This window comes from Rhineura floridana, chromosome 11 (assembly GCF_030035675.1).
Source record: "Rhineura floridana isolate rRhiFlo1 chromosome 11, rRhiFlo1.hap2, whole genome shotgun sequence".
NCBI classification, from domain to species: Eukaryota; Metazoa; Chordata; class Lepidosauria; order Squamata; family Rhineuridae; genus Rhineura; species Rhineura floridana.
This window is the reverse complement of record NC_084490.1, coordinates 30826128-30839677: the sequence shown is the minus strand read 5'-3', so window position 1 is coordinate 30839677 and position 13550 is coordinate 30826128. Positions and strand designations below refer to the sequence as shown.

General features: G+C 42.6%; 1 protein-coding gene across 1 annotated transcript; it reads right to left on the bottom strand.

Moving 5' to 3' along the window:
- Positions 1-219: 219 nt before the first annotated feature.
- LOC133367730 (olfactory receptor 14A16-like) lies at positions 220-1187 on the bottom strand. Its single transcript, XM_061591829.1, has one exon. It carries the CDS (start codon positions 1168-1170, stop codon positions 220-222), a length of 951 nt encoding a protein of 316 aa, XP_061447813.1. The 5' UTR covers positions 1171-1187.
- Between the last annotated feature and the right edge of the window lie 12363 nt (positions 1188-13550).

Below are 13550 nucleotides of genomic sequence, written 5' to 3'. Positions count from 1 at the left end.
CGGTTCCTCCCCACAGCATGTTTTTAATGGGCACCAGAATGAGAGTAGCAAAGATGCCTATCAAATTATTAGGGGGAGGAAATTCTATAGCTGAGGTGCCACATGGGGAAGTCCAGTCTTGTGTCATATTGTATACATCACCCTGTGATGGGACACTAAGAAGGGACTCCCCATCTGATCTCAATTCCTGGGCAGGGCTATACAGGGAAATCTCAAAAATCACAGAACAAATCTGGGAGGAGTGTCAGAAAACTGCCTAAGATTCAATAGCTTCCTCAGTGCCGTCTGAATCTCTTTGTTTCTCATGCTATAGATGAAAGGATTCAGCATAGGAGGAAGAACAGCATATATCACAGAAAAGACTAGATCTAGATCTGATGAGATATTACCGGGAGGTCTTGCATAAACAAAGAGCCCAGTGAACATAAACACAGAGACAACAAAAAGGTGTGGGAGGCAGGTGGAGAGAGCCTTATGCCGTCCCTGTACAGAAGGGATTTTGAGGACTGTAGTGAAGATCCATGCATAAGTTGTAATAATGTAGATAAAGCATCCAAACACTGTGATACAACTAAACACAAGAAGTCCAAGTTCAACTAGGTACAAGTTAGAGCAAGACAATTTTAGTAGTTTGGGGACTTCACAGAAGAATTGATCCATGTTACTGGAACAGAAAGTCATTGAAAATGTGCTACCAGTGTGCAACACAGAATACAAACAACTGATAATCCACGCAATGGTTGTAATCTGAATGCAGGCTCCTTTGTTCATAATTGTTTCATACTGTAGTGGGTTGCAAATGGCAATATACCGGTCATGTGCCATTATTGTTAATAGGGCAAAATCACAGGTCTCAAATGTGAAGAAAAAGAAAACTTGAGTGACACATTCAGCATAAGAAATGTGCCTGCTGCTCATGAGTGAATTAACCATGGATTTGGGTACAGTGACAGAAACTGAGCCAAGGTCAGAAATGGCCAAGTTCATTAGGAAGAAGTACATTGGTGTATGCAGATGATGGTCAAGGGCTATTGCAAGGATGATGAAAAGATTCCCCATTAGGGTTGTTAAGTACAATGCGAGGAACACAAAGAAGTGTAAAATCTGCAGTTCTCGGATCTGAGAGAATTCCAGCAGGAGAAATTCAGAGGTGGAAGACACATTATGCATTCTGTATGCAAGATTAAATTGTGTGATACCTGTGAGGAAAAACAAGAAAACAATCCATCAGAATACCACAACTGATTCTTTGGTTAATTTAATGCTTACATGAGGACCAATTAAATTCATGTTGATTAAAGTGATGACTAGGGTTGCAATCTACCAGCAAATGAAGGGGGAAGGACTGTGGCCATCTTTTTGCCTCATTAGAATTATCTTTATGGTACAAGAAAGGGAACTTCATGAATATATCTCAGGTAGAGAGGAGATAATTAGTCTGCATAATTCTGCATAATTTATTCAGCTTTGATGAGAATGTGCAGTCGACTTCAACTGGTCCAAAATGATGCAGACATATTATTGACTGATTTCATTTAGAACTCATATGATGTTGGAATGTATGAGGTTCATCTCCAACTTGTGGGTTGAGGCTGCATGGGGCTACATGTGTAGCTAGAGAGGAGACCCCTTGGTTGCTAGGATACCTGTCCTTTGATCTCCTGCTGTCTCTTCCTTCCTGCTAGACTGATATGCAAAGGATGTTGATCTCAGTTCCTTCCCTCCTTCCAGTCTTCTTCTTTCTTGACAGGGGAGCAGACATTTTTCCTGTGTCTCTCTCCACCAGCATGAGGGCGAGTACTGGGCGCAGTGCTTGTTGCTCCAGCTTAGCTAGTTAGCTAGATATAGGACTCTTTCCTATCAAGCATGTACTTCCAGAATAAAGTAGTTCTTTCTTATTTTAAAGCTTAAAGTCTCTGCCTGACTAATTTTAAGGGAAGGTAGCATCTTAGCAAAGATTCAAACACACACACACAAGCTCGCTCAAAACTCTCTGTTCCACTACGCTACTCTCTGCAGGGACCTACAGGACATTGGGCCCAACGTCCTATATATGACACCTGATTTAAAACAGGTGCACTGGGTTGCTAGTTCATTTCCATGCCTGATTAAAGATGCTTACTTTAGTGTATAAAGCTCTAAGAACTCAAGTATCTGAAAGACAGCCTCCTTCCCTATAGACCTTCTCAAGAATGGGAGAGGAGCCCTCTTGGAAATTCTGCCACCCTTTATTTTCATGATGGTGGCCGTGGAGGGGCATTCTCTATGGCAGCCCTTCCCCACAAATTGTGTTTGTCACACAGAATACAGCATTCATTATACGCTGAAAATGTACCTCTTTACCCTAGCCCTTGAAACCTGAGGTGTATTTTTTAGGACTCTCCTTATCCTTCTGACTGAATATTGTTTTAACTGATTTTAATATTGGTTTGTTATATTTGTTGTTACCCAACCTTAAGTTGAAAGCTCAGAGTAGTAGTAGTAGTAGTAGTAGTAGTAGTAGTAGTAGTAATTTATTAATTTAATAAATAATTTAATAAATTTCTCATCAACGTTACTGCCATGGGCACTCTCATGGTTCCACAGTATGTTAATACCTTCATAGATGACTTAGAACACTTTCTCTTGTCCCAAAAAGTCTCTCCTCTACCTGAGATAATTTGATATTTTTTATCATGTGGGATACTTGAGCAATTCTGCTAGGACTTCCATAAATTTCACCCTAAGTTCAGCATGAGCCTAGACCAGTGCATTCAATATGTTCACTTTCTGGACAATACTGTGTAACTACATAATGGGTTTATAGGTCTGTAGTACAAAAAACATCGCATATCCATGATATAATCTTGGATGGGCAAGCAGACCTGGCATGTATTATGGAGACCTGGCTGGATGAGGCCTCAGCTCCCATTCTTGAGGCCATGTGTCCGCCGGGTTTCCGTTATGCACAACAACCGAGGGTGGGAAGGCGGGGAGGGGGTGTGGCAGTCATCTATCGGGAGTCTCTAGTTTTTACCAGACCTCCTCTTCATAGGACTAAGTTTGTTGACTGCATGTACTGGAGGTTGGGCCCGAAGGGCAGTTTGGGGATCCACCCCGCTGCACAGCAGACTCCCTGGCCGAGGTGCTAGAGATGGTCTCGGCTGTACGTGCGTTGTCCCCAGAGCTGTTAATTCTCGGGGACTTCAATGTACATGCTGAGGCCACTCTCGTAGGAGCCCCTCGGGATTTCCTGGAAACCATGGCTTCCTGGGAACTGCACCTTAGTAATATTGGGCCCACCCATGTAGCCGGTCATGCTCTCAACCTTATATTTGTCCTGGGAGGGGAGGGAAGTGTTCTGAAGTTGGGGGGGCTTCTTCCACCCCTGTGTCATGGTCAGACCACTATCTGGTAAATATAGACTTCTCGATACCACACACCCTCCGTAGGGGAAAAGGATCTATTAGAATGGTCCGCCCCAGACGCCTAATGGATCCAGAAGGATTCCTGACTGCGCTTGGGGAATTGGAACCTGCTGAAGGCTGCATGGTCAATACCCTGGTGATGGAGTGGAATGAGGGAATCACCAGGGCTCTGGACCGTGTGGCGCCGAAACGTCCTCTCCCCCTGAACAGAACTCAGTTAGCACCTTGGTATACTCCACGGTTGCGAAATCTGAGACAGGAGGTGGGACGACTAGAACGCCGGTGGCGGAAATCCCGTTCCGAAGATGTCCGGACACAGGTTAGAGCAGCAGTAACTGCCTACCAAGTGGCAATAAAGGCAGAAAAGAAGAGGTTCTTTGCTGCCTCTATTGCGTCCGCAGAGTGCTGTCCCAGGAGGTTGTTCCAAGTGGACTGAAGCCTGGTCGGTCCAGTTGCTCAGGAACACTTGGAACAGTCTAAGGCCTCCTGTGACAAATTAGCAAAGCACTTTGCCGACAAAATCAAACATTTACGGAGCTCAATTCCGTACTCCGTGGACACAGTAAATGAAACAGAGTTGGCCAGTTGCAATCCGGTCAAATGGGACCGGTTTTGACCTCTTCCTTCTGAGGATGTGGACAAGGTGCTCTCGACTGTGAAGCCTACCACCTGTCTAACTGATCCTTGCCCATCGTGGCTCCTTGTGAGCTGCAAAGAGAAATTGGGCGAGGGGATTAAGGCGGTGGTCAATGCATCCTTGGAGGAGGGTGTAATGCCATTAGCACTCAAGGAGGCAATTGTAAAGCCCATCTTAAAGAAGTCCTCCTTGGATCCCCAAGTTTTGAATAACTTTCACCCAATTTCGAACCTACCATTCTTGGGCAAGATCATTGAGCGAGTGGTGGCTAATCAGTTGTCGACACACTTGGATGAAACGGATTATTTGGATCCATACCAATCGGGTTTCAGGACTGGACATGGAACTGGAACAGCATTGGTCGGTCTAGTTGATGATATGAGGAGGGCATTAGATAGGGGAGAATTCACCTTTCTTGTCCTCCTCGATCTCTCAGCGGCTTTTGATACTGTCGACCACAGTATCCTTTTACATCGCCTGGAGGAATCGGGAATAGGAGGCACTGTACTACGGTGGTTCCATTCCTTTCTTTCCGACAGGCATCAACAGGTAGCATTGGGGGAGGAGGTTTCAGACCCTTGGCCTCTCAATTGTGGTGTGCCACAGGGCTCTATCCTCTCTCCCATGCTATTTAATATCTATATGAAGCCACTGGGGACAATCATCAGGAGATTTGGGCTGCAGTGTCACCAATGTGCGGATGACACTCAGCTCTATCTCTTTTAAATCTTCACCAGAGTCTGCTGTGGAGACCATGTCCAAGTGCCTGGAATCCGTGAGTGGATGGATGGGGAGGAACAGGCTGAAGTTGAATCCTGATAAGACTGAGGTGCTACTCGTGGGAGACAAGGGATGGCTGGGGGATGTTGACCTGGTGTTCGACGGGGTGAAATTGCCCCTGAAGGACCAGGTCTGCAGCCTTGGGGTTGTTCTTGATTCCAAGCTGTCCATGGAGGTTCAGATTTCGGCAGTGAGCCAGGCAGCTTGGTATCAATTACACCTCATTCGTAGACTGCAGCCCTACCTTCCTGCTCATCAGCTCCCACTGGTGGTACATGCCCTGGTCACCGCTCGGTTGGATTACTGTAATGCGCTGTACGTGGGGTTACCCTTGAAAACGGTCCGGAAATTACAACTTATACAAAATGCTGCGGCTCGACTACTTACAAACTGTCGCCGCCGGGAACACATCACCCCAGTGTTGTTCGACCTACACTGGCTCCCAGTTATTTTCCGGGCCCAATTCAAGGTGTTGGTATTAACCTTTAAATCCCTATACGGTCTCGGCCCAGTTTATCTGATGGAGCGCCTCCAGCGCCACCAACCATGCCGCCCAACAAGATCAGCCACACAGGACCTTCTCTCAATCCCGCCAACTAAAACAGCTAGGTTGGTGGGGACAAGAGAGAGGGCATTTTCAGTGGCGGCCCCCACTCTCTGGAACTCCCTCCCATATGACCTTCAGCATGCCCCTTCCCTGAATGTATTCCGCCAAGCTTTGAAGACCTGGCTCTTCAGACAGGCCTTTGGGACTTCCGGGGAGGGTTAAATTTTTACGACGAATAGCCTACTACTCTGTACTGGAATTGTTTTATTGTTTTATTGTTATATTGGATTTTATGATGTATTTTATTATGATGTAATGTATTGTTGTTAAATTGTACGTCGCCTAGAGTGGCCATTGGCCAGATAGGCGACCCACAAATTAAATTATTATTATTATTATTATTATAATAAGCACCCACTTATATAGGAACCTGCCTGATAACTACACATACTTACATGTGTCCAGCTTATACCCACATCATATGATACATTCCTTTGTTCACAGTAGGGATGGAAAACCTCTGGCTCCACTCAGCCTGGCCCATGAAGCTAATCCTGATAAGGATCTGGCCTGTGGAGCCAAAAACCTTTCCCACCCCGGCCTGTAGCTAAGTTTTTCTGTACAACACATCTGTACAGACTCATTGGACAGAAACTCACTGCTTAAGAATTTACATCAGACTTTCCTCAGACTTCAATGCCCACTAAGTGAGGTGAAAACAACAACAGACCAACAAGGCCAGACAAGTACTCAGGAATAACATATTAGGGAACAGAGCTAGAAGAGAAAATGAAAGGAAGCCACTTGTCTGTAGTTCACTTTTGAAAGAATTTGCCTGGACAATGACACTTGTCTCATACAGGTCTGTGGGGATCGGCCTACAGACTGTCCCTCCAATGTAAAACAACTACTCATCAACAACAACAACAACAGAATTATGGACACAGGGATGCTGAGGACAACCTGGATGCCAACCCTGTCCCTATGTTTACTCTGTCAACACTTTGATAAAGTGTAATAATGTTATGCACAATTAATGCCATGCAAAACTATTCTTTCTTCCCCCAAGAAAACGGTGTAGGTCTTTGTTAACAGGCTTCTAGTCTGGGAAACTTTCCTGGAATGACTGACATTATTGACAAAATAAAAATGGACAAATCACCTGGTCTAGATAGCATCCACCTGAGAGTTCATAAAGACTTCAAATATGAATTGGTTTTCTTCTTACAAAAATATGAGACTAGTCCCTCAAAACTGCCTCCATACTTGAGGTATGAAATGTGGCCCATGTAACACCATTAAAAAGAGAGAGAGATCCAGGCAGAATCCTATAAATTACAAACTGGTTAGCTTAATGTCTCTTCTAGGAAAACTAATGGAAAGTATTGTTAAATATTAAATTACCAAGCATATAGAAAAGTGTCTTGCTGAAGCAGAATCAGCATGGCTTCTGCAAGGGTGAGTTCGTAATAACAGAAACAGGGTAAGCAATGAGGAAGCCAAATTGTTGATTATACCGAATTGTTCAGGGTGGTTAAAAGAAAAAAGGATTCTGAAGAGCAAAGAACCCCAAAAAGATATTTCCAAATTGAACAAATGGCTTTAAAGTGGCAAATGCAATCCAGTGTAACAATTGTAAAGTGATGCAAACTGAGGCAAAAATTCCTGATTTTATGTATACATTCATGGGGTCTGTACTAGCAGTGATTGACCAGAATGAGACCTTGGGGTCATAGAGGATAGCTTGAAGAAGATGTAGGCCAGTGTGTGGCAGTTGTGAAAAAGGCAAATTCCATGCTTGGTACCATTAGGACAGGAAAGGAAAATAAAACAGCCAATATCATAATGCCATTACACAAATCTATTGTACAACCACACTTGGAATACCGTGTAGAGTTCTGGTTGTCTCACCTGAAACAGGACATTGTAGAGCTGTAAATGGTTCTGAAAAGGGGAACTAAGATGATCAGGGGGATGAAGAAAGGTTACAACATTTGGGGCCTTTTAGTTCAAGAAAGGGCAAGCAAAACGAGACATGATAGAGTTTATAAAATATGCATGGTCTGCAGAAAGTGGAGAGAGAATGGCTTTTTCTATCTCTCTTTATACTAGAACTCAGGGACGTGCAATGTAACAGAATGTAACAAGATTCAGGTCAGACAAAATAATTTCTTCACACCATGCATAGTACGGATGCAATTTGCTCCCATGAGGTGTATTGATGGTCGCCAACTTGCATGGCTTTAAATGGTGGAGAGTAGCACTATTAAGCCGTGCACTCCTCTGAAATGTGTATTCATTTCTTATTCAAGTTCCACACCTCCACCTGGAGAAACTTTAGTGTGAAGAGCAACCATAAAATACTGTATTTTAAACCAAAATGGTTGCTTTTTGCATAGGTTACAACTTTATGTGAAGCACCAGTCCCATGGAAACAATTTATCATTGGTTACCACATAAATGAGGCACTTATGTGAACTGGGCCTGTCCTCACCAATCCAGAGAATGATTGGAGGGGGAAATTGCAGCTGGAAGAGAAGATGGATGGGAAAACAGATGAGGAAATGTAGATCAGAAGAAAAAGGGGAAAATGTGAACTCATGTACTTACTTTTCCTCCTAAGTATTTTCCTGCAGCTGCTTTTAGATCAATGAAGTATTTGTATTTTTCTGTTCACTTAAGCACTTTAATTCTACCTTTGAAGCTTGGCACACTGTGTATGAGTGTCTATCAACATGACTCTAGAGGTTTGCAGAAGGGATTCTTACTTCTGTCTTCTTTGATTTCTTGGAGGGATGTTTCCCAGGAGCCCAGCACAGCTGATCAGGAAAGAGATATTTTACCTGGGCCTTTATTTTTATTTTCCTAACAAACTAAAATAGATAATTGGCACCAACAAGGTAATGAGACTATTTAACTCATGGGGGCAAGTTCCATGTTTATGATTAATTCTCATTTGTTTCTTGATGTCTAGTTTGTGACAAGGGACGGAAGAATCTGTCACTTTCAGTTCTCTCCATTTCTCATTTTTCCAGTCTTAAATGTTGTTCTCCACATTTCTGTAGTAATGTGTATTTAAAAAAAAAAATCATGAAAAATCAGCATGTTAGTGTGAATTTCTCCTAATAATGTACACATTTCTGAAAGCAACATCTCCTAATATAATACATATGTCTATGTTATTTTCACTAATATATTCATTTTTATACACACTTTCCTCTAATAAGTGCTTTTTGTAAACATGGTTTGGTCAAGGAACTGTATCATACAATTCAGATAAGTGTGGATTTTTAAAGATGGCTGTTTCAGATTTCATATTGGTTTGCAAAGTGTAAATTTGACAAACTCAGCATTAAATGTGAATTGAATCTAATTTCTCCCCTACCCCTCGTTGAGACTCACAGGCACATGGAAAACAATTGTGCAGCAACAAGGGGCTGTTCCATATTGTGAAGGGCCTTTCCTTTTACAGCTATGTTCTCATGAGGGAAAGCCCTCTGATTGCTCAGAGGCCCACTGTTGCTGGTTTTCAAAGCATTTTGCAGATAAAATTACGCAGCTTCACTCTGAATTGGAGTCGAGTTCTCCAGTAGCAATTCTTGATGAGGCTAGGCCATTTGGTTTGTTGTGTTTGTTTATTGCATTTTTATATTGCCTTTCTGCCAAGGCACCCAGAGTTACAATTCACAAAACAAATAAATGTAATAAAGTTGGGGTGGAGGGCAGTCCAACTGTTAACAGGGCATGACATTGTATTTGCTTGTTCCCTTGTCTCTCCTCCCTTCCCACAGGACACATGGAGTCCATTCTTCCTCTCTCATTGGAGACATTCAGGAGGCTGTTGGAAATGCTTTAATTTGGATTCCTGCATTGAGAAGGTGGTTGGACTTGATGACCTTATAGGCCCTTCCAATTCTACTATTCTATGGTTCTATGATTCTGCGTGTGTGTGTATGCACGCGTGAGCGTGTGCAACTGTACAGTCTGTCTGGAGCAGGCCCTGATGTTGTCTTTGCCCCTTTCCATTCCTCTATTCCTTTATTCCCACTGGGCAGATAGTGTCCATTAACCCTGTAGTAGGAATATAAGAAGGAATCAGTGCTGAACTGTACCACATGCAGTATTGTTTCCATTCTGCTGCAGTTCAGCTTCTGACCAAAAAAAACTTTATTCATCTTGCTGTCCACTGTGGCAGATATTTACATAATTAACTTCATAATTAATTACATTATTATTAATCAAGTAATTGTGTAGCAGAGTGTTTCTTCATTTTCTTTGTTATTTGTAATCTGGTCTCACCTGCTGGTGGCAACAGGCCTCTGGAGGCAATGGAGGTCTGCCATGATTGTTTGGCTCAGTGATTTAGTTGCTACTGTTATGGTTAACAGTTCCAGCTGAGGTCTTCCTCAACTATGTCTTCCTTGACTTAGTGGGATTAATTGCAGTTTATGAGGCCTGATGATGTGGACAGGTTGCTTGCAGGGATGTGTCTGACCATGCACCCCCTTGATCCCTGCCCATCATGGCTGGTAAAACCAAGCTGAGGGGAGTGATCAGGTGGGTCCAAGGAGTGGTGAATGATTCCTTCTGTGAGGGGGTAGTGCCTACCACCTTAAAGGAGGTGATGATGCAGCGGCCAATGAAAATGTCAGCCTTGGACCCAAGGAATTGTAACAAACATCACACAGTCACAAATTCTTTCTTTCTGGGGAAGGTGATTGAGAGGGCTGTAGCGGAACTACTATAGACATTCCTGGATGAGACTGATTATCTGGATGCATGCAAGTGTGGGTTCAAACCTCGGTTGGGGACTGAATCAGCCTTGGCTGCCCTAATGGATGACCTTTAAAGAGAGGACAGGTGGAGTGCAACCTTTTTTCTTCTGCTCAGTCTCTCAGTGACTTTCAATACTATTGACTATGATATCCTTCTGGACCAGCTCTATGGGATGGATATTGGTAGCACTGTTTTTTTTTTTAGTAATAAGTTTATTGAGTATTAAGAGTAATTCAATACAGAACCAATAGACAAATTATTTAGAACAAGTAACTAAATGAGAGAGAGAACACTGGAATACTAAAGTCACTTACATCTAAGTAATAATCAGGGTTGGTAAGTATAAGCACAATAGTTAATATTATTCAATTTTGTTTTACCGGAATCATCCCAAAATAGATTGCCATGAGAGGCTGGTGAGGCACATCTTACATCAGTTTAGATGACATGTACAATAAAGTGATACCAAATTTCATAAAATTTGTTGGTGTCTGTTCCTTGTCTCATTACCCTTTAGCTGTGTGTGAGCTTTTCCATAAGTGCTAATTTCCACACTTCTTTATACCGTCTGTGTATCAAGTGTGGATCCAGTGATTTCCAGTTAAGTTCCTGGCCTGTTTGCCAAAAAGTCACAATTTTGTGCTTGCCCACCACATATTGTCATGAATCCCTGCCGTCTAGGCACAAGGATCATGCGTCAGACCCAATTCCCACCCTTAGGGTAATTGATCTGGAATCAAAAATACCAATTTCCCCTTGCCAAGGCTGTGTACGCTCACAACAACCCTGCAAGGTAGAAGGTAGGCTGCCACCACCCCTTTTACTGGTTCCACTCAGAGCTAGGGGATCTCTGGGCCCAGACACTAGGCAAACCAAGGTCCAAAAAGACAAGAGCCAAACTATGCTCCTTGTCAGGAAACCTCTGGTTAAACTCACAAAGTAGAATTAAGCTTTTAACTTCTTTTTCCCTCTTTGGTAGTTACGTGACTGAGATGGTCTAGGTGCTGAATTCAGAACCACCCTCTCTCTCAATGAACACACCAGGTTAAATAGAAGTAGCTTTATTAAAATAGATAAGTGCACATCAATATATATATAGCAGCAAGTAATCCTTTAAGACCATACACCCAAACAGGGGTTTAGGTACATACAAGAAAGTTCATACACACAACAGGAAAATAACAACCTTTTCTAACCTAATACTTACACATGAGGTAGATGGTTGAAGTGGCATCTCTCCTAAGAGAGATTGATGTTAACCACAAAGCAATGGAACCAGGCATAGGTTACCTCCCGTAGGCAACACCATGGAACCACAAAAGGCAGAAAGCTATGGAACTCTGGAACCAAGGCAGCAGAGAACAAAGGCTATGGGTCTCCAGCCCTATACTTAAGGGAAACAATCCTAATGGTCCAGGATTCAGGAACCAATCAGAAAATGTCTGATGTAACCCCTTCTAAATGTTTCTCACTCTTCCACACCTTCCAGGTCCCCCTCCCAAAGGTGTTTCAACTGCACAGGCCAAGAATGACCTTGAGTGCCAGGCACTTGTTAATCAGCACAGATAGCCAGGTGTTTCTTGTTTAGGCTTCTTAACAGTCCTCAGCTGGAAACCGAAACCTAAAGTGGTATTCTATCAGAGGCCTGTCTTTCTTAACATTTAAACTCCCAGAATTGTTTGCTTGCACCAAGATGTTTCCTTTATGAATTTTAATAACTCATGAACATGTACAGGTTCATGACACATATGGAAAAGGTACCCACTCCCCACATCCCCTCCAACACAAAGGGGAGAGTGCAGCATTAATCCTGTGTAGGATGTGCGGAGTGAGGTACCAGCAGAAGGCCACTGTTAATGCATTTTTCATGTACCCTTGCAGAGACCGACCTAAAAGGCATTCAATTCCACATGTCATTCCAAGAAGAGTCACTAATTTCCAAATTCTGATCCTGTTCCCAAAGAGTTTTTTCACTAATGGATTGCCCCATACTTACAGATAATTAAATACAGGCATACCCTGCTTAACGTCGCTTCACTTAACGTCGCCTCACTATAGTGTGCATGCTCCATACTCCACCATACCCCACTTTAACCTACGTGCTTCGCAGTAACAGACATTGAGGGAACTTGTGTTCCCCATGCCACGTGCATTGAGAAGCGTCATCTGAGTGATCTGAGTAGAGCGATCTGAGCAGCTGCTGCCTTGAAGACAGAACATTTACATTTAAGTACTTTATCTAGTGATCTGAGCGGCTGCTGCCTTGGAGACAGAACATTTACATTTAAGTACTTTACTGTAAAGAGCAATCAGAGCTCTGCCTGCCCCAGCAGTGTGTGTGTGTGTGTGTGTGGGCACCTCGTGCTCTTTAGATCCCCTGATTTCATTTTACTGTCCCATTTTATACCTCTCCCTCTCCATTGTCCCATCTGCTTTGCTGTAATTGTTTGTGATAAAAAAATAAAAAAATAAAAAAATTCTTTAGATCACCCTGATTTCATTTTATACCTCTCCATTGTCCCATTTTATACCTCTCCATTGTCCCATCTTCCTTTCCTGGTTTTTCTCTCTGTCTCTGCCTATCATTAACTCTGGCTTTTGCCACTGTTGGCTTGTGACTCCCAATAGCGTGTGTGTGTGGGGTGTGTGTGTATTGGTACAGTATTGTTTCCCCTTGCCTTCAGTACTGTACAGTACAGTACTGTACAGTATTACAGTACAGTACTGTACATAATGGCAGATACAAAGAAAAGTCGTTCATCTATTTTGCATTTGCCAGCTGGCATTAAAGGTAAGCTTACTTTATTTTATTTTATGTTTATTTTAGTTATAAATGTGTTATTTACATCAGTTATGCCCATATATGACAATTGCAGTGCAGTACATGCATCGATAAGTGAAAAAAAGTAGTGCTTCACTTTAAGTACATTTTCACTTAAATTACACGGCCCGGTCCCATTGCGTATGTTAAAGCAGGGTATGCCTGTATTGTAGATGTTGATAACAGTCCTCTCCTGTTCTTTCCTAATTGTGCTAAGAAAGTTTCAAACAAAGTCAGGGATCTCATTGCTTGCTAAACCACAGTGGGCATCATTTTGAAATGATGAACCAACAAAATGTTTTAATATTATTTAATTAAACTTTTAATTGAACCAGAGCTTTGGCTCTCTGACTTATGAAAAATGTTTAAAGATCAGCTGATGCCCAGTCTTTAAATTGTTGGAGTTTACTATTGTCATAGAAAAGTGGATGGCTTAAAATGGGGATCAAGGGCGAGATCAGAGGAGCCAGTTTTCAACTCCATTGGTTCCAAGCTGTTAAGTCACCTTTTTGAAATGGATTGGTGATTTTGGTTAGACTTTTCTTAATACAGATGACAAAGGAAAGTCCTCTGGATTCCTAT